The sequence below is a fragment of the Apium graveolens genome, chromosome 3, assembly GCF_009905375.1.
Source record: "Apium graveolens cultivar Ventura chromosome 3, ASM990537v1, whole genome shotgun sequence".
Classification (NCBI taxonomy): Eukaryota; Viridiplantae; Streptophyta; class Magnoliopsida; order Apiales; family Apiaceae; genus Apium; species Apium graveolens.
Genome location: NC_133649.1, coordinates 76,503,450 through 76,524,201, shown reverse-complemented (window position 1 = coordinate 76,524,201; position 20,752 = coordinate 76,503,450). Strand labels below are relative to the sequence as shown.

The 20,752-nt window shown below is 37.0% G+C and overlaps 1 protein-coding gene across 3 annotated transcripts; it reads left to right on the top strand.

The window, feature by feature from the left end:
• Window positions 1–16,680: 16,680 nt before the first annotated feature.
• LOC141712459 (histone-lysine N-methyltransferase ASHR3-like) lies at window positions 16,681–20,335 on the top strand. Of its 3 annotated transcripts, XM_074515406.1 has the most exons (10): window positions 16,681–16,842; window positions 17,580–17,646; window positions 17,735–17,761; window positions 17,922–18,039; window positions 18,135–18,234; window positions 18,342–18,435; window positions 18,564–18,642; window positions 18,819–18,990; window positions 19,720–19,800; window positions 19,986–20,331. In XM_074515406.1, the coding sequence occupies exons 1-10, from the start codon at window positions 16,739–16,741 to the stop codon at window positions 20,068–20,070; spliced, it is 927 nt and encodes a 308-aa protein (XP_074371507.1). In that variant the 5' UTR covers window positions 16,681–16,738; the 3' UTR covers window positions 20,071–20,331. The 3 variants fall into 3 exon arrangements, with proteins under 3 accessions (XP_074371507.1, XP_074371506.1, XP_074371508.1); XM_074515405.1 differs by having other exon boundaries at window positions 19,720–20,335; XM_074515407.1 differs by lacking the exon at window positions 17,580–17,646 and having other exon boundaries at window positions 16,682–16,842; window positions 19,720–20,334.
• The last annotated feature ends 417 nt before the right edge of the window (window positions 20,336–20,752 follow it).

Here is a 20,752-nt window from a genome sequence, read left to right as displayed (position 1 = left end):
GGCAGCTCCAAAATCAGATTGACGAAAACAACAAGAAGCTTTGAAGAAGATCCAGACCTTCAAGAAACTAGAAAAATCTGCTCAGGCTAGAGGAGCATTTTGAAATGACTGTGAGCCAAACTTTGTACATTTTGATTATTTGAAGCACTTTCAGTATTATCTACTTATCTTTAAAGCTGTATGTTTAGGATGTTTTTTTATCATCAAGTATCTCTTAATTTATGGCTACAATTCCAGTAGACATAAATTGGGGGAGATTGTTGTGCGTATGTTGTGTACTTGATGATTTCATAAATAAAACATCTAAGTAGATTTTACTTAGTGAAATAATGTAGCACTCGGCGGATAAGAATTATAGTCCCGACGGATAACTCATTATAGTCCCAACGGATGTTGACTTATTATCCATCGAGTGAGTAGCTTATGTAATAATGAGTCTGTAGCACAGTTCTGTATACATCTTGGTATAGATTTTTTAGTAGCCTATAAGTCATGTTGACTTTAACTAGATATGCAGAATAGGTTGATTAATTGTATATAAATAAGGTCTTGTAATTCTGCATAAGTGAAATGAAGTCAAGTGCCAAAATAGCTACTAACGGATGATTAACAAAGCCATCGACGGATGATCAAATGACTATCAACGGATGTTTAATATAACAGTCGACGGATGATCAATGAAGTCATCAACGGATGTTCAGAAAGTCGACGGATGGTCATATATCCAACGGATGTTCATAAAGTCAAACGGATGATCATATAAAGAATTTAAACAGCAGTTGAACAGTGAAAGCTGAGCACAGCCGTCGAGATGTATACAAATCTACTGTGGAAGCCCATTAACTGGGTAATAGAGGACGAAAAGTAGCAAAGCTTAAGACTGATAGTTTTTATATTTATTCAGTCTTTTTGACTTTGTAATTTTGGTAATATATAAACCAAGAACGTAGCAAATAGAAACAAGAAAAGCTGAGATACAAAAACAGAGAAATCTTTGTAAGCAGAATCTTTAGCATTTCCCTGTATTCTCAGTATTTCAATTTGTAAGCAGCTGTGAACATTCTTGCACACAGAGTTCTCTCGATATATAATATATATCTCTGGTGGAATTGCTTAAATCCACCAGAAAGTTTTTAAAGACTCTTGTTTTTAATTACTTATGTTTTGATTCAATTAAGTTTCTATTCCGCATTGTGCTAATCAAAACACTTATATCTATATTCGAGTTGAATATTTTTATTTCGAGAAAAAGGTTCAAGAATTCCATTCAACCCCCCTTCTGTAATTCTTGCTATATTGTTAAGGGACTAACAAAAGCTCTCCACTTACCAGAAGGCTGTACATTCTCAACAGTGGAGGACCCTGTTCTACAGCATCTTATGGCCAGTTTGGGTTATGAGAAAAGTCTGGGAAAGCTTGGACAACTGAAAAGAGCAAATATCAGGAAAGAATGGAGCTTTTTCTTTGATTGCATCACTAAGGCATTCGCCAATAAATGCTCCAACTTTGATGTTATTCCAATCATGAGTCAGCAAATTGGGTATGCTCTTATTCATCAAACTCACTTTGATTTTGCAAGTGTTGTGCTAGGTTTCATAGGGCAGAGGATAGGAATGTAGTATACTTTGCTAGATTATGTCAGCTTATATATACTTTTTGTTGTGCTGATGAACCCCAACCTACCACTGATTTAATTCCACCCTTTAAGCTTGCAAAAAGGGCCTTTAATGATTTGTTAAATGCTGACATTAAGAAACAAATGGTTAGACCCTTACAAATACCTCAGTTAGTGAAACATATACTGGTAAATGCTGATCCTCAAACATACACATCTGTTTACCCTGATGTTCAACCTACATCCCAGCCACCACAACAGCCATCAGAACATACCACATCTACACAAACACCTCAAACTTCTCAACCTCAACCTACTCAACCCTCAATCAGGACATATTTTAAACCATCACAGTCATCTCAATCTCAACCTTCAGCACATCCTGTGAAGCCTTCATCTTCCAAACCCAAGAGGACTAAGACAGTACCTCAGACTCAACATAAGAGAAGGAAACTTGTTCTGAGAGATGAGTCAGACAATGAGGAACAGGTTCCCATGTCTGAACCTGTTGTAGTAGAAGCTGAGAAAATCTCTTCTCAGAAAGACACTATAACTGGGAGTTCTAGGCCTCTCAAAAGGCTTAGAAAGCTAAATCCTGATGATAAAGCTCCTACAGTGTCTCCACCCTTGAAGAAAATGAAAAAGCAAAGAGCTCACAGGGACACAGTTGAGTCAGAATCAGAAGAAACAACTAAGGAAGGGGGTCAGGAATCTATGATCCCAACAGAACCAATTGTTATTGAATTACTTCCTTCAGTACAACCAGAAACTGCTCAAGGCAGAGTGCCTACTCCTCCTGTATCACCTATAATTGAACAAGTACATACTGATGACCCAGGTACAAGTGCTGAGATTAATATTCATAACTTGATTGTGCCTGAGGTTTTGTAATTAGAAGCTCCACCAACTCAAATCACTCCACCAACAACACCAATTCTAGATGCTGATTTTAATGAAGATATTCCTACAACACCAATTCTGGATCTGGATGATGAAAATCAGATTTTAGGTGGGCATCAAGGTTTGGCTATTGATCATAACTTAGTTGGAGATCAGCACTTAGGGGATGATGTTGAAGCCTCAATAGCCGCTCATACTATTCTTTTTTCAGAGGATGTTGATGATGTTGATTCTATAAGTTCTGATGCTGCTAATGCTGAACTTACTAGTGAAGCTGCTGCCAATATAGATGCTGCTGCAGCTGGTCCATCAGGACATGCACCTCAACAAGCTCCAAACAAAGCTGAATTAATCAAAAAGTTTGTTAGAGAAGATGCATTAGCACCTCGGAGTGAAACTCCTAGAGGAAGGGAGTGGACTAAGGAATGGAACAAAGTTGATTTTGTTCCTTCTTCAACCATAATTACTGAGCACTTGACCAAAGCTGATGAGATGCAAGTCAATGATGATTTCAAGACACAGCTCAGAGTTACTGTACTAAGTACAAGGCACCTTCAAGGTCAACAATCTGTAACTCAGGCCAAGGTGGATAAGATTCAAGAATCCATAAATCAGCAAGATATGTTTGTCAAGCTGGACAAGAAAAGGTTTTTCAAACCTACTTTTGACAGAATTGAGTACATTGAGAAAACTCAGGAGAAGCAACAGGCTCAGATTGATGGAATTTTGAAGAATCAAGCTTCTCATAAAAATCAACTCTATGAGATCCAATCCTCAGTGGATTTGCTTGTCTCTCTTCTTTTACCTGCTGATGCCAAAAAGGGGGAGAAAGTAATTAAGTCCAAATGCAAAACTGTTAAAACACTGAAGGGAAAGGATGATGAAAAAGATGACCAGGAAAACTCTGGAATGGGTGGAGGTCATGGTCAAGGTAAAGGTTTTTCATCAAGCAAAGTTGGAACTACAAGTCAAAGAACAAGTTCTGATACTGGGAGAAGAATAAGTTCTGAGACTGGTAAAAGGATAAGTTCTGATAAACATTTGGAACTTGATGAGGAAATTTCAAGACAGTTATTTCTAAAGGAAGAAGAAGCTAGACTTAAGTTAGAAAAAGTCAACTCCAAATCTAAAACTTATGTTGTTAAAAAGAAACTTCCTAAGGCTAAAGGCATTGTGATAAAAGAAAGGACAAATCCTGAGGCAACTAAAGCCAAATCACAAGTGGAGATAGATCCAAGGTCCAAGGGAAAAGGAAAGGTTGATGAACCTGTAAAGGTTTATGTGCCATTTGTGGATGAAGAAATATCTGATGAAGACGCTAGTCTTACTCTGATAAAAAGGAAGATTTCTCAAACAACCTCTGACATGGCTCATGTTGTTCAGAGTCAAGATATAGTAAGTTCTGATATGACAGTGAAACAAGCAACCTCTGACTTAGCTCAAGTTGGCTTGATATGAGAAGATAAGGAAAGGGAAACCTCTGACATTGCTCATGTTAAACCTTCAAAGTTACTCCTACCAGGATTCACCAAAGCTAAACAGACTCAATCTTTGAAGACTGCAACAAGTGGTTTTGAAGCAAGAGTTGTTACAGGAAAAGAAGCCAGAGATAAATCTGGATTGGGTAGTGCTGATGAAAGAAGAATACATAACACAACCAATGATCCAACTTCTTTAAGTGAACCGGGTGTTGGAGCAACTCCTGAAAGATCGAATCAACTTGAATCTATACAGATGGTTAACCATACATTTTTGAAAGAACACATCTTGTTATATTTTATGACAGATGGAAGGGTATATCATATTAGGCAGAATGCTATACCACTGAAGTATTTTGAGGAACTGGAACATGTTAAATTCTTACTTTAAGTGAAGAATAGATTAACAGATGGTGCTGCAAATTATTTGAAGACTCAAATTCAAAGACAGAAGAAGCTTTACTCTGTAAAGTCTGACAGCACATACTGTCCCAAGTACAGAGATCTCAAAGGTGATATTGTCGAGATGAAGCCTAATTCTGCTAAGATTATAACTACTTTTCTGGGTTATAAGGCTGTGGAATTTAATCTTGAGTCTGACAAGGCATATTTAATCAGACTAGATCAGGATATAAGGAAAGCTAGAATAAATGATCTCAGGGCTGCTATCTTTCAAATTGGTGAAGATACAGTTGAATTGAAGAATACTAAAAGGAGGATGGTTAATGAACTTGAATATGCTGAGAGATGTTTGCTAAAGAACTATCTCAGAACAACTCCTGATATCAAAGAGATCAGTAATTGAAGCCAAGTCAAAGATCTACAACTGCTTAAATTCTGATGTGTATACAGACTGAAGCTGTTATCAGACCTTGAGGATGGTAAAGCTACAAGGACTGTAAGTTGTAGTTATCTAGTCAAATTTTCATGCATTTGTACTTAATGTTTTTGACATCATCAAATATCTGTTAAACTTGTATATTATGCTAATTTACAAGTTGGGGGAGATTGTTAGATATATTTGATAATGTCATGACTAATATGATTTGTGTTTAGTTTTCAGATATTACTTAACAGGACAAATCAGTACTTAACTGGAAATCAGTACTTATACTGAAGTCAGAATTTAAGATATCAGAACTTAAGTTATCAGAACTTAAGTTATCAGGAGATATTTATCAGGAGATAATATCAGGACTTAAGGAGACTTTCAGATAAGGAAGGCGGCTGATTGAAAGAAAAGAAGATCAAGACAAACGCAAGAAGAGATATGCATGAAGAAGGAATTCTATGAAGAATAGAATACTTAGAAGAAAAGATAAATGGTTGATATATTTTAGGAAGCAAAATTATATTCCATATCAATTACAATTTATCTTGTAACTGTGTAGTATATAAACACAGACATAGGATTTACACTATATGTGTTATCATAATTGAAGTTATTATTTATTGTAACCCTAGCAGCTCTCGTGATAAGTTGTTCATCACTGAGAGAGGACAGTTCCATATTGTATCAGAGTTTATTATGTTCTTATATTCGATTTGATTGTGATAAACACTGTATTCAACCCCCTTCTACAGTGTGTGAGACCTAACAAACTTCTCATATATTCTCATGTTTTTATGATTATAAATAGTCTATTATTTGAAGTTACCTCTATTTATATGACAAGCATACAACTCTTCTCAGCCATCTCTTATTTCTTTGCTATATGTGTGATTGAGCCTTTCTGTGAGATTGTGTGAAAATAAAAAAAATAAAAATATTTTGAGTGGCAGTTTCCTGTACTGGCAAAAGGAGAGGTAGTTTTGAGACAAGAATCTTATAAGTTTTTCTTTACTTATACAGCTTCTTCTGTGAGAATAATATTACTCTTAAAAGTAATATATTGTATGAGAAGTGATGAGATCACTTGAAAAGAAGAGAGAGATTTAGGTGTTACTATGTTTCTATTTCAGGATCACATCAGTCACATGCATCTTTTGCAAAGAATCTGGATAAAGGCAAGGCAATTCTGCCTGATTCCGCACATTCTTATGATGGCTTGTCTGACTCTGACAATGATAGTGATAATGATGATCCTGATACTTCTCAGCTTAAGTCTGCAATTAATGCATCTAAGAAGTCAAATATTGGTTCTTCTTCGCACTTCACTAAAAATCCTTCTTATGACAATCCTGATGCTGAGTATTTCAGACAGACAGAATGGGATTATAAATGGAGTCTTGCAAATACTTCTATCTCATATGTTGTTGGCCCGCTGCAACACATTCATCGTGCTTATGATGAAATTAAAACTCCTAATCCGAAGTTGCATCTTAAGGCCACAACTATTTCTGTTAAAGGAATTCACTCTAAACTTGATAAAATGAAGAAGTCTCATGCTGGTGTCAAAGAGAAAATTGATGGATATTTGCTTCACACACCTAACTCAGCTGAAATCAAAAGTGTGAAAAATACCATCAAAGATGTTGTTAAATCTCAAGACAGCATGGCCTCTAGACTTTCCTCCTTGGAAGACAAGGTTTCTTCTATAAGTGACAAACTGGATGCTCTGTTTTCTCTTCTTTCAAACACTGATACCAATAAGGGGGAGAAGATAGCTACTACAAAATGTACACCAGATTCTATTCAGACAAAGGATAAAGATATTGATGATGATGGTGATAAGAATAATCCATTTACAGATGTTCAAATTGCTTCTACTGCTCAACAACTTCAACATTCCAAGAAGAATGATTCTTCAGGACAAAGAAAGTCTACTGGTGCTTATAAGGCCAAGCACAAGACTACTGCTGGTGCTCTTTAGGATGATGATATTACAATCTCAAATTTAGCAGAAGATAAAGGGATGTTCTTTCCTTATAGACATAAGGAAACAGGTGAAGAGATTATCTTGTACTACAAAGACAAGAAGTTTGAGCAAAAGAATGCTAGGAGTGCTATTGGGTATATAACTGAAGAATTTCCTGATCTAACACCTGAAGAAGCAGTTATGCAACAAAAGGAGCTTTTGGCTCAAATTGAAGCTAAAGCTAAGACTTCTAAAGGAAGAGGAAGAAGAGGTGGTAGATCTGCAAGAGCAAGAGGAAGAGGAATAGGTGGAAGAACTTTTAAATCAAGGCAAGTGACTGCATTCAACTCTACTTTTTTGAATTTTCTATCCAAAGAAGGTTATGTTCCTGTACAAGGAAATGAAGAAGATAAGGAAGTTCAGAAGCCAGAAGAGTTGATTGTACCAAGGAAGAAAAGATCAGCCACTGACATTGATCAAGATGATACAGCAAATCAGAATATAACTCCTGATGCAGACACAAATCCTGAGATAAAAGCAGATCCTGATGCTGTGAACCTGATAATTGATTTTAACTCTGATGAAAAAGTGATCGAAGCATTAAATGAGTCAGCTCTTTCTCTGGTAATCACTCCTCATATTTCAGAGGCTGATAATAAAGAAAAGATTAATAGAAGGGAAGTTGATAAAGCATGCTAAGAATATTTGCAGAGAGTTTTAAAATCCGATAGGGAGCTAAGGCATAAAACAGAAGGGAAGAATGATGATTTGTCTTCACATCTTGAGAAAGTTGAAGCTGTGAAGATTGTTCATAGAAAGATAAATGATAATGATGTCAGAGAAGAGATTCTATACTTTTTCAGAGATGGTAAAGTAAAAAGCTTTACATTGCAGCAACTCTTAATGAAGACTATGACAGAATTGAAATACATTCACTCTCTTCTTAGAGTTGAGAACAAAGTCACCAGAAACTGGTCTTCTATGATACTTGAAATGATCTGAAGAAGAGTCATGACAAAAGATGATAAATACAATGGTGATTATGTTCCTAAGTACATAACTTATACTAGTCAAGAAAAGCAGATAAAAAAGGGAGCTGCAGTGCTACAAGTTTTTCTCAACAGTCCTCAGTTATCCTTCAGTCTTGATCATGAAGATGTCAGTTTAAGTAAATGAAAAATTGATTATGACAACGATTGTTAATCGTAGGTTGAAGGAATTTGTCAATGAATTTCGAATGAATTCAACATGTATTAATTAGTCATTATTACATATAATTATTACAGTTTCATTATTTATATTAATAATTTAGTACTTCATATTAAATTTACATTTATCTCATTCTAATTTTAACACCAATTGATAACATAATGTTTGGAATTTATTATTTTGAGGGGATATATTCATTACACCGATTATATTCATGGCAAATAACGTTATTAGAGTTAGTAGACTTGAGCACGAAAAATGTAAAATATCTTTTAATGGTAGAGTTAATAGAGATTATTATAGGAACATCGTTCGACCAAAACTAAACATAAATAGAGACGGACTAGAGTTTCTGTAAATAGAAAATTGATTATAACAACGATCGTTAATCGTAAGAGTGAAGGAATTTGTCAATGAATTTAGAACGAATACACACGTTAATCAATATGAAGTCTCATTTACTCTACAGCTTTTTTGAGAAATTTTATACATGTAAAAATTACTATATTGCCCTACTTATTATATATTAATGACATTTTATTTAATGCGTATGTACTAGTTGCATTTTTTATTGGAATTGAATTTAATTTAATATACATGTATTAGTCTTTATTACATATAAGAATTACAATTTAATTATCTATAATCACATTTTAGTAATTTATATTAATTATACTTATTGAATTATAATTTTAACACAAATCAATAACATAATGTTTATAATTTATTATTTTGAGGGGATACATTCATTATAACGATTATATTCAAGGAAAAGTCGTTGTTAGAGTTAATGCACTTGAGCAAGAAAAATTTAAATATTTTTAATGGTAACAATACTGTAAAATATTATAAGAACATCGTTTGATCAAAACTAAACATAAACAGAGTCAGATTATAGTTTTATTAAATGCCAGATTTACTGTGACACTGATTGTTAATCGTATGTGAATGAATTTGTTAATAAATTTAAAATGATATTTTTTAGAATGCACATGCAAATCAATATGAAGAGTCATTTATAAAATAATCACAATTTGCGTATCCTGAAAAGTAAATAATAAAATAGATTAATGTAACAATATATATAGATATAGTTAGTTTGTCATCTTTCATAATATTAAATTATTATATTTAGACTTTAAACAAAAATAAACTAATGTTAATGTAATAAATATTAAAATTTCAAGTTTAAAAGAACAATTAAATAAAGAGGATCATTAAATTACAAAACATTATCATGTCAATATACCAATCATATAACTAATTTAACACTAACTCATTTATCGTAAATATGTATATAGATCTAATATTTTAGAAAAAGTAATAATTATTATAAAATTTGTACGTGCTTTGTATGGGTTAGAAAGCTAGTTTGGAATAAAAGGGTGAAACAACACGACTAGAGCCGGCCAAATGTGCGGATTTGAACCGCCTGTTCGAGATCGGCTCGTACAGAAACCCGTAATTATTCAGCCCGATCCGGGCCGGTTCAAGCCTGAACAATTCGTTAAAATATATGAGCCGATTACGAATCTAATATTTGAAAACCGAGACCGGACCAACCCGCACGTACACGACCCGCGAGCTGCATCGACTGCACAACTCGCACAGCCCGCACAGGCCCGCGGGTCTTGTGCCTTAATTGTTTGCTATCTAGACTACTCGTGTCTCCTGCCACTTACAAATTGCACTAACAATATTATAATAATACTTATAATAATTCTAGTTCATTTGCTTTGCTCCTGCAACAACTTGAATTGAAGTGGAAATATGCAATAAACTGTACAAGCACGCACAACCCGTTAACAGCCTTTACAACCCGTTAACAACCCGCACAACCCATTAACTCACGATTTGTACCGGTTATGAATCCAATTTCGTCGGTTCAAACCCGGCCCGAGCACGGTTCATTCTTAAACAGGTCGGATCAGTGTTGACATTCCGAGTGCCCAACCCGTGTGCGGCCCGGCTCGGCACGCACGGACCGCACAACTGGCCAAGTGTAAGACTTCTGGGATGAGCATGAATCCGGGAACCTGAGTTGGATGAGACGCTACTCGGTGACAGCCAAGGTGACTGGGCATGGCGACTCTTAGTCGACGACAGTTGTTCACGCAGTCGGGTCTGCTGGTTTGTCGGGGCTGTTGGTTCTGCTGGGTTTGCTGGGACTACTGGCGACAGTCTTAGCAACAACTAGTGTTTGAGTAGCAACTCACTTGGTGACAGTTATTGACGGATTTGAGGAGTCCTAGCAGTTGGATGACAAGGGAAACTGGCAAATATGATGGGCACAAGTGGAAGGTACTCAAGGGGGCAGTTGCAAGGCATGTGGGACGGTTTTATAAACTGCCGGGCAGTTATAAAACTGCCTTAGAGTTCAAATTCATGGTTGAACTATTTATATGTTAGGCATTCAATTGTAAACATATATTGTGTGATATCATATTGCTTGTATTTGGGTAGAATATAGGCAATAGTGTGGGAGACACTTTGGTTGGGGGAGATCTAAATGTAATTGTGGGATCCTTTGTATATATTGTGGTAATAATATAAAGGTTGGCATTCGCCGTATATCTTGGGCACTTTCATATACATATTGTGGTAGATAGTGTACTTATCATATAAGCATTTGTGTGGGAAGCCTGTTGTTCTTGTGGTGCTTGAGTAGTCGATGACTGTGTGGGCGACGAGACTGCTAGGCGATAGGGGCACAAGAGCAGGCCACACAGACGATTCGAAGGAAAAAAGAATAGGCCTGTGACAACTGGTATCAGAGCTGCGTTTATAAGTGTGGGAATTCAGTAGCACGATGGTTAACGGGAATTCCACAAGTGAGAGATTGGAAAGGCTGGAGGAATTTGTTGGCGTTCCATTGTCAAGGAGAATTGAATGAATTCAAGGAGATGGTTGTTGGTCATATGCCCACAAATGATGGAAAATTTACTGATCTATTTACAACAGTGACATCGTCATTGGAAAGCATGAGCGACCAATTGCAAAGTATGAGGGAGGAAATTGTTGTCTTGAAGAGGGATGTGGCTGGAATTCCTTGGGTGGTGCTGATGGCCATTCAAAACCAAAAATTCCAAAACCAAAGGCATTTAGTGGGAGTCGTAGTTCCAAGGAGTTGGAGAATTTTTTGTTGGATATGGAGCAATATTTCAAGGCTGCTCATATAAGTGTTGAGGAACAAGTCACCATCACAAGTACGTATCTAGTGGAGGATGCGAAGCTTTGGTGGCACACTCGAATGGAAGATGTAAGCGCTGGAAGGGTGACTATTGCGACATGGGGAGCACTTAAGCAAGAGTTGAAAGATCAGTTTCTACCTCTTAAAGTGGCTTGGGTTGCAAGAGAGAATCTGAAGGTATTGAAAAAAAGTGGTTCTATTCGGGATTATGTGAAAGAGTTCAGTAGTTTGTTGCTGGATATCAAGAACATGTCTGAGAAAGACAAGTTGTTTAACTTCATGTATGGATTGAAGCATTGGACCCAAAATGAGTTATGTAGGCAAGCTGTCAAGGACTTGGCGACGGTGATTGCTGCTGCGGATGGTTTAGTAGATTACAAGCTTTCAAGATCAGAAGATGGGACTGAAGTTGTGACTACTGTTGAGGGCGACAAAGGGGCTGGAAAAGATAAGAAAAAAAGGGCAAAAAGAAGTGGGGCGATGAGGATGCGAACAATGAAATGCAACAGCCTAGACAAGTGAAAAAGGGTTGCTATCTTTGTGGCGGTGCACACTTCATGAGGGAATGTCCTAAGAGGGAAAAGATCAATGCCTTGTTGGTTGAAGAAGCTGAGGAACAACCACTAATAAGGGTTGGATCATTGCGTTTGCTTAATGCTGTGCAGGTTGTTGAAGATGCTCCATGTGTGGGAGCATTGTTCGAAACGGAGTAAGTATATGTTGGAGGCTAGAAGGAAAGCCTAGGGAGTCTGCACAATTAGGCGACCAACGCCTAGGTTGGCTTAATTGTTTGGGGGATAGGCGACGAGTTCTTGGATGATGGGTAACAAAATCAGGCCGGTGGGAGGCAAGCGAAAGCACTGATTTGGTTTGTTTACATAATTCGAGTTAGTGGGGTGACTTCACAAAATGGGCAGCGATATCATAGCCTCTAAGGGAAGCTAGCATTGAGGCGCTTGATTGGGTTGTTGACATGGTGAAGGCATGATTGAGGAGGGTCATGAAGTTGAGACAAAACTCAAGTCAATGAAGGCATTGACTCAAGTGGTGTGGGAGGGTTTGTAAGACTTCTTGGCTGAGCATGAATCCGGGAACCTAAGTTGGATGAGACGCTGCTCGGCGACATCCAAGGTGACTGGGCATGGCGACTCTTAGTCGGCGACAGCTGTGCGCGCAGTCGGGTCTGCTGGGTTTGTCGGGGCTGTTGGTTCTACTGGGTTGGTTAGGGCTACTGGCGACAGTCTTAGCAACAGCTAGTGTTTGAGTAGAAAATCACTTGGTGACATTTATTGACGATTTTGAGGAGCAGTTGGATGACAAGAGAAACTGGCAAATATGATGGGCACAAGTGGCAGACACTCAAGGGGGCAGTTACAAGGTATGAGGAACAGTTTTATAAACTGCCCGGCAGTTATAAAACTGCCTTAGAGTTCAAATTCGTGGCTGAACTATTTATATATTAGGCATTCAGTTGTAAACATATATTGTGTGATATCATATTGCTTGTATTTGGGTAGAATATAGGCAATAGTGTGGGAGACACTTGGGTTGGGGGAGATCTAAGTGTAATTGTGGGATTCTTTGTCTATATTGTGGTAATAATATAAAGGTTGGCGTTCGCCGTATATCTTGTGTACTTTCATATACATATTGTGGTAGATAGTGTACCTATTATATAGGCATTTGTGTGGGAAAGCTGCTGTTCTTAGAGCATTTCCAATAGGGGTTGCCAATGCTTATGTGGCATGACACTCTTGGTTGCCAACCTATTGGAGTTATATTGTTTCCAATAGGTTGTCTACCAAGGTTGCCAAAACTTGGCAACTTCCTCATTTGGTTAAATGCCTACCATTATCCAAAAGCATATGGTTAAATTAGATAATATATATCTCTTGAATAAGTATATATTATTAATGTGGGGATCACATTGGCAACTTTTGTAGTTGCCAACTATTGGAGTGTATTTTGGAGAAAGGTTGCCAAGGATGATATGGATGAGAGATAAAATAAAAAAGTAATATATATATTGACTTGGCAATGGATGACAACCTTTTTTGCAACTCTTATTGGAGATGCTCTTATGGTCCTTAAGTAGACGACGGCCGTGTGGGCGACGAGACTACTAGGCGACAGGGGCACAAGAGCAGGCCGCGTGGGCCATTTGAAGGAAAAAGAATAGGCCCGTGACACCAGGTCTAAACATGACTCAATACCAAATCCACCCGCTGAGTAAATTTAGAAGACGCCACTACTCAATTTCTCGCTAAAAGGACGAGGTAATCCTTTTTAAATTTATTATAAATTTCTGTAAGTTTCGTCTGGTTCTAATCTATCTATCCACCCAAGACCCCATTTCAAACAGCCCCCTAAAACTTAAATTCAAATCTCTCTCTTGTTGGGTTTGTTAAGCAGGCCTAACTCCACATTAGTATGATATTGTCCACTCTGGGCCAAGCCCGCACGGATTTGTTTTTGGGTCACACCCAAAAGGCCTCATACTAATTGAAGTTATCTGGCTGCTTATATTCTAGCAAACTGCCCCTCCCACAAACGATATGGGACAACTCCTAACAATCTCCCCCTTCACAGATCGGGCCCGACACCTGTCAGATCTGCCTCCTGATAGTATGACCAGGCTCCCCCTCGACCCATACTGAAAGTCCATATGGCTATCTGCTCCCCCTAGGCACATACTGGAAGGCCCGTCTGCCTTTTCCTTGAGCCCATTCTGGGGCAAGCTCATCTGCCTCTTTCCAGGTCACTTCTGGAGCCCATCTGAGATTGTTATGGACCGTTTCAACCATAGCTCTGATACCACTTGTTGGGCTTGCTAAGCAGGCCTAACTCCACATTAGTATGATATTGTCAGCTTTGGGTCGAGCCCGCACAGGTTTGTTTATGGACACGTCCCAAAAGGCCTTATACTAATTGGAGTTGTCTGGCTGCTTATATTCTAGCAAACTGCCCCTCCCACAAATGATGTGGGACAACTCCTAACAGTCTCCCCCTTCACACATTGGGCCTGACACCTGTCGATTTTACCTCCTTCAGTGTGACCAGGCTCCCCCTCGACCCATACTTAAAGTCCATCGGGCTATCTGCTCCCCCTAGGCCCATACTGGAATGCCCGTCTGTCTTTTCCTTGAGCCCATTCTGGGGCAAGCCCATCTGCCTCTTCCTAGGTCACTTCTAGAGCCCATCTGAGATTGTTTTGGACCGTTACAACCATAGCTTTGATACCACTTGTTGGGCTTGCTGAGCATGCCTAACTCCACATTAGTATGATATGTCCGCTTTGGGACGAGCCCGCACGAATTTAGTTTTGGGCACCTCCCAAAAGGCCTCATACTAATTGGAGTTATCTGGCTGCTTATATTCTAGCAAACTGCCCCTCCCACAAACGATGTGGGACAACTCCTAACAATCTCCCCCTTCACACATCGGGCCCGACACCTGTCGATTCTGCCTCCTTCAGTGTGACCAGGCTCCCCCTCGACCCATACTGAAAGTCCATCTGGTTATCTGCTCCCCCTAGGCCCATACTGGAAGGCCCACTTGCCTTTTCCTTGAGCCCATTCTGGGGCAAGCCCATCTGCCTCTTCCTAGGTCACTTCTAGAGCCCATCTTGAGATTGTTATGGACCGTTTATAACCTGAAGCTCTGATACCACTTGTTGGGCTTGCTGAGCATGCCTAACTCCACATTAGAATGATATTGTCCGCTCTGGGCCAAGCCCGCAAAGATTTATTATTAGGTCACTCCCAAAAGGTCTCATACTAATTGGAGTTGTCTGGCTGCTTATATTCTAGCAAACTGCCCCTCCCACAAACGATGTGGGACAACTCCTAACAATTTTGAAGACCCTTTTGTGTTGCAAGTGTTTGTGTAATTTCTGTTGTAACAAATAGAATAGGAAGAACGGGGATTCATCGATAGCGTAGTGCTAGAAAGGTACTTTTTTCTTTTCTTACTTAAAAAGGTCATGGATTTGAAGTATTCTGGATCCTTAAGGGGTAGGATATCTCTTCAACAATCCCACTTATTTTACCAAACAAAAACCTATTTGCATTTTAATGATTGTAATTCGTAATCACTTCATGATAGATTACAGAAGATTCGCTCAAGTATGTTTATCAAAAAAAGAATCTAGTAATTCAGCGATAACCTAGTGCTAGAAAGGTATTTCTTTCTTTTCTATGTAGAACGTCACGGGTTTGGACTTTTTTATGGGTACGAGGGCAAGAAATCTGTTTAACAATCCCACTTGTTTTACCAATAAAAGATCTCTTTACAATTTAATGATTCTAATTCGTAATCAGTTTCGTGATAGATTACAGAAAATTCGCTCATTTAATTTTCTCAATTACATTTTTTTCCTAAAAAGAGAACAAGATACAAGGACTGGCAAGTCTTACTTCCACATCTCTAGATGAGGACGATTGAAGCATATTTTGGTTGAAAGAACTAAGGAACCAGGGAAACTCTATTCAATTTGTAAACAAATGTTGAACTTAGATAACCTTGCTAATGAATCATGCTAGTTTTGTTTTTTTACGTTTACATATGAACCATAATTACTTTCTGCTTGAAGCACACAAACGGTGCCACTTACTATTTGACATCCATTTCAGGTTGTGTGTCGCATTTGCCAGAAATAGGTCCATCCCGGGACAGGGATTTTATGCTCTGCAAGTGGTTGTGAAGTTGTATATCATTTAATTTGTTCAAAGCGAAGACTTGAAGTTTCATCATCACAACAATTTATGTATCCTCCGCATGTAAGTCATGTAGCTTTCTATTCAATGGTCCTAATAACATTCTATGTTATGACAATATATGTAGTTGTGAACCAACAACTCAACATGGGCAGAGGAGTATGTCATCAATGGACTAAGTATGTGGTGAAATTATTATATATATTTATTTTGTTTAGGTAAAGGTCAATCACTGTAATTTAAATGCATATGCACCCATGCCTTATCGCCTGTACTGAGGTTTGAAACCTTGACCTCTTACACGGTGTTCCCAAATCTAGCAAAGAAAAGATTAAAAAGTGAGTAAATATCTCTTCTCTCCGGATCTTTCCAAAAAATGGAAGAATATTTTGAAGACAAATTTACAGAGAGATTCTTCCTAGTTCTTTAGGTTTCTTTTTCTTTTCTTCCAAAAAAAATATTCAGGAACAAGCTGTGGAAATAAATTTTCAATACAAAGATTAGTGGATTCATGAAACTTTTTTCGGAGCATTTCATCTTTGTAAAGAGTAATGGAATAAAATTCATGAAAAACTTTAGCTCTTATTATAAGTAGTTCTCAAAAGAATTTCTTCTTAATATATTGCTGCTCTTGGTGGAATAAGTTTAATTTTTAAAGAGATATCGTTAGTTGGATTTCAATGTAACTTCTCTCTGAGTATTAGTATACGCAGTTTTGTATTTGCTGTTCACTGTCTACAATAGTATAAATGACACGTTTTCTTCTCTAGGCTTGCTTTTCTGCAAACGAAAGTTCCAGTTGTTGCGATGTGTAAAGTGCGAGTTAGCGTGGCATGCAAAATGTTCACCATCCTCGGAGCATGTTATGCATTTACAGGACCAACCTGGGCAAGCCATATGCTGGAAACACCCTACTGATTGGCATCAGGAGAACAAGGTCAATGTCTTATCAGGAATTTCACATACTAAATATCAATGGATCTTTGGAATATCATCATAATTTGCTTATTTTCTTTAAAATGATATGACGTAACATCTGTTACTATCTGAGTATGTTCTGAGCACTCACAAGGAATATGCATCTGAATCGTTTTTCTTGTATCATTAAGCTTGAAAGTTCAAATGAATGATTCATGCCATCAGTTTCTTTTCTTATTACGTTTTGTTTCGTTGGATTGAAAGATAATCCCTATCCTCTTTGTACCTTTTCCTTTTCTTAAAATTTCCACTTGTAAAGTTTTTGATTCTTTGATCTAGGAGAGATACCAGAGTAAATTGTTATGTTAGTTGTGCAGGACTTTTAGAATTGCTTGTTTGTTGTAATTTGTAAAACGCCTTAAGCATGGAACTACCCCTTTAGAAGTTAAACCTTTACTACTGATCAAACTTTTCCGGTAAAGAATCTTATGTTACCAAGTAAGGGCATATGTCGCATGGTGTAACTATATGGTTGAGGTTCTTGTTTATTTTCACATGCGTTCACCTTCCCTTTTCCCCTTTCCCTTCTCTCTTCTCTTATGCATATTGTGAATGATATAATTAGGGTGATATGCGATCTAGGATATGTGGCTCTTTTTGTAGTTAAAAGATCCTTGGATACTTTATCAGACTAAGCATCTTGGAATTGAATGTGACACTTTATTGATATTAATAATAATATATTGTCATACACAGTCTGCTACATTATGGGATGAAATTAGTGCATGCAGTTTACAGAAAGAAATCAATTCCATTGGACAAGGTATTCTATAAGAGAAGCTTAATTTTGCTTTAGTAAATCATTCTTTCTTTTCCAAAAGTTTGACTAAGTTGTTTTTGTTCGAGAGCAGCTTGCAGTGCCAATGAATAGTGTTGAGGTAGCTTCCTCTTTTGAAATTACATGAAATGCATTTTCTTCAAAATTTGTATATGTATAATGAATATGCATTACAGAGAAACTGAGAAAGCATTCAAGTTTTTAATGTTGTCTATTAAATTTCAATAGAATCAAGGCTGACCTATATATCCTGTTCTTAGGAACTATTCTGTCGCTTAGCACTACCATATATTCCAGAAGAGTTTGTTATTGATAAAACTTGGAAAGACGCTATTGTGACAGAAATGGAGCCACCTCCTTATGTTCACATCAAACGCAGTATCCTTGCTTGCCTTATTATACTTTTTTTTTCCAGAAAATTTTGTGTTTATTATTTGTATTTATAAATGAGCAGTGGTCCTCAACTGTATTAGATATCTACCTTGTCAAGAATAAAAAATGTGATGCGGGTGATGCTGATACTGGATGTACAATTTGTGTTTCTTCTCATTGCTCCGATAATTGTGCCTGCAGGTACTTCTATTGCACATGTATCTAACAAGGTTTTATGCGGTTCTGTTTTAACTAGAAGTTGTGAGATGTGTCTTGTTTATGACTAGTGTTTAAACATGCTCTGATAGGGGTCAAAGTGTAAGCTGCTCAAAATCCTGTCGTTGCTCGGAGACGTGCACTAACAGACCATTTCGAAAGGAAAAAAAGATTAAAGTTGTAAAGGTAGAGTTTATTTGTTTCTAAACTTCTATGCACCGACTTTTATCTTTTAATAGCTGTTTAAACTTGAATATTTCCATAATAGCTGTTTAAACTTGAATATTTCCATCTTTAACTATTATTATTTTCAGACAGAAAATTGTGGTTGGGGCGTAGAGGCTGCTGAATTTGTGAGTAAAGGTGATTTCATCATCGAGTATGTTGGAGAAGGTAATGTCCTTAAGGTATTATCACTTCAGGTTTGTCTGTACATAAGCGATCATAGTAAATATTTTACTCTTAAGACAGTGTACAATTCAGTTTACTTGAGACTTTCAATCGGTCATGTTTTGTTCTTTCCATAGCTTTTTTGTATGATTATTGTTTCATACTCTATTCTGTTTCAGTTATTAGTGATGCTATGTGCGAACAACGGTTGTGGGACAGGAAGCACATGGGCACTCAGAACTTTTACCTAGTTGAAGTTGAGAAAGACTTGACAATCGATTCGACTTTCAAGGGGAACTCCTCCAGATTTTTGAACCACAGTTGTAATCCCAACTGTAAACCGGAGAAATGGTCAGTATGCTAATCAGACAAGTGTCTCCTTATTGATGCTGTGTCTTGAGTGTGTTGTTGAATCAGTTAAGAACCCAAAGTGTGGCTTGTTTGTAATCCACGGAGTACCAAAAAGTTATATAGTATACCAGCCACCTCAGCCCGCTATGCATATATCTAAGAATAAGACATGTGTGGGAAAGTTATGATCTTGGTTACCATCACAAATACGTTCTTATTTTAATTTTTAAGATGAGATTTAACCAGTCAACACAAGTTGCCTTGTAACCTTAAGATTGCGGATATTTATTATCATGGATGCAGAGAGGAGTATGTATATTTTCTTGTTCACCAAAGTATCGTTTTACAATTGAATAATGTTGTACTAATCAAGTCATCCTATAGATTAAGTTGATTGTTGTGACATTGCAAGGCGTGGCTATTTAATAAGTAAATTTCGCATGGAATCCCCCTCTCTGTGGTTTGATGTCATTAACGGTTTTCATGTATTGTCTTTGTTATATATGTTGTACTCTTTAATCATATATGCATTTTTATAACTTGCTGGTATCTTTCCTTCTGTACTCTTTGTGTATGCAAGATAACATTATGTCACTGCACAAGATGCCATGTTGCTAGGCCGGGGTCATTGTGTTACTGTCAGGATGTTTACATTAATCGGATCTTTTTGCTACTTTCTTTTGGTGAAGGGCGCTTGTCTAAACACACTCTCTCTGGTTGTTTTTGCAGGCAACTGGATGGGGAAACTCGTATTGGTATTTTTGCTGCTAGGTCTATTAAAGCTGGGGAGCCGTTGACATATGATTATAAGTATGACCTTCAAGTGCTTCATTTTTGCATAATTTATGTATACCTTCAAGTGCTTCACTTTTACACAATTACCTACTATCTGAATGGTTATCGATATTCACATTATACTTTGTCAGAAACCTTTATCATGCTGTAATACTATCACTCTAGCTGCCTGCCTGATTTTTATGGTATATGTATTGCAGATTTATTCAATATGGAGCTGAGGTCAATTGTCAATGTGGCGCACCCAATTGTGGTGGCAGTCTTGGCGCACCTAATTCAGGATGATCAAGATCATAACAGCTTATACTGAAGCATATAAGCTGTGGAGCCTGATTTCAATGAGCAGATCGTCATATTCTAATACTTGTTTCTTACTCTCCATGTAGTCCAATATTAGTCCTGTTGTCCAACTATATTTTAAAGTTTTTTAGCCGACTATTGTACCAACATAGTTAACGAGTCACATTAATAAATGTAATTAGGTCAAATAAAATTGTTAATCAATGCAATCATGTTTACTGATTTTGGAAATCAAAGGTACTAATATACCAATTTGTAATTTATTGACAATTTAATAAATTGGTCAAATAATCTTGACCGATATCAGTAATATATCATTGATATAAAAACTGACCAATTTTTATAACAATGTGTGTAATTAATAAATAAACCGTTCTTTTAATCTTAAAATTGAAACCAAATTAATGAATCTATACTATATTATAATAGCCGGAATATAGATAATTTGGTTCAACAGTTTGGTTCAACGATAATTCCCTAATTTTGATTATTACAAAAATAGATAAATAGTGTTATATATCTAATAAACTACTAAATTATTAAACTACTACTAAATATAGTATAATTATCCTACTAAACTACGAATACAACTTATACTATTATTAAAAGATATAAATAATAGTGTTACATATCTGCTAAACTACTAGAAATAGTCTATTTATTCAAC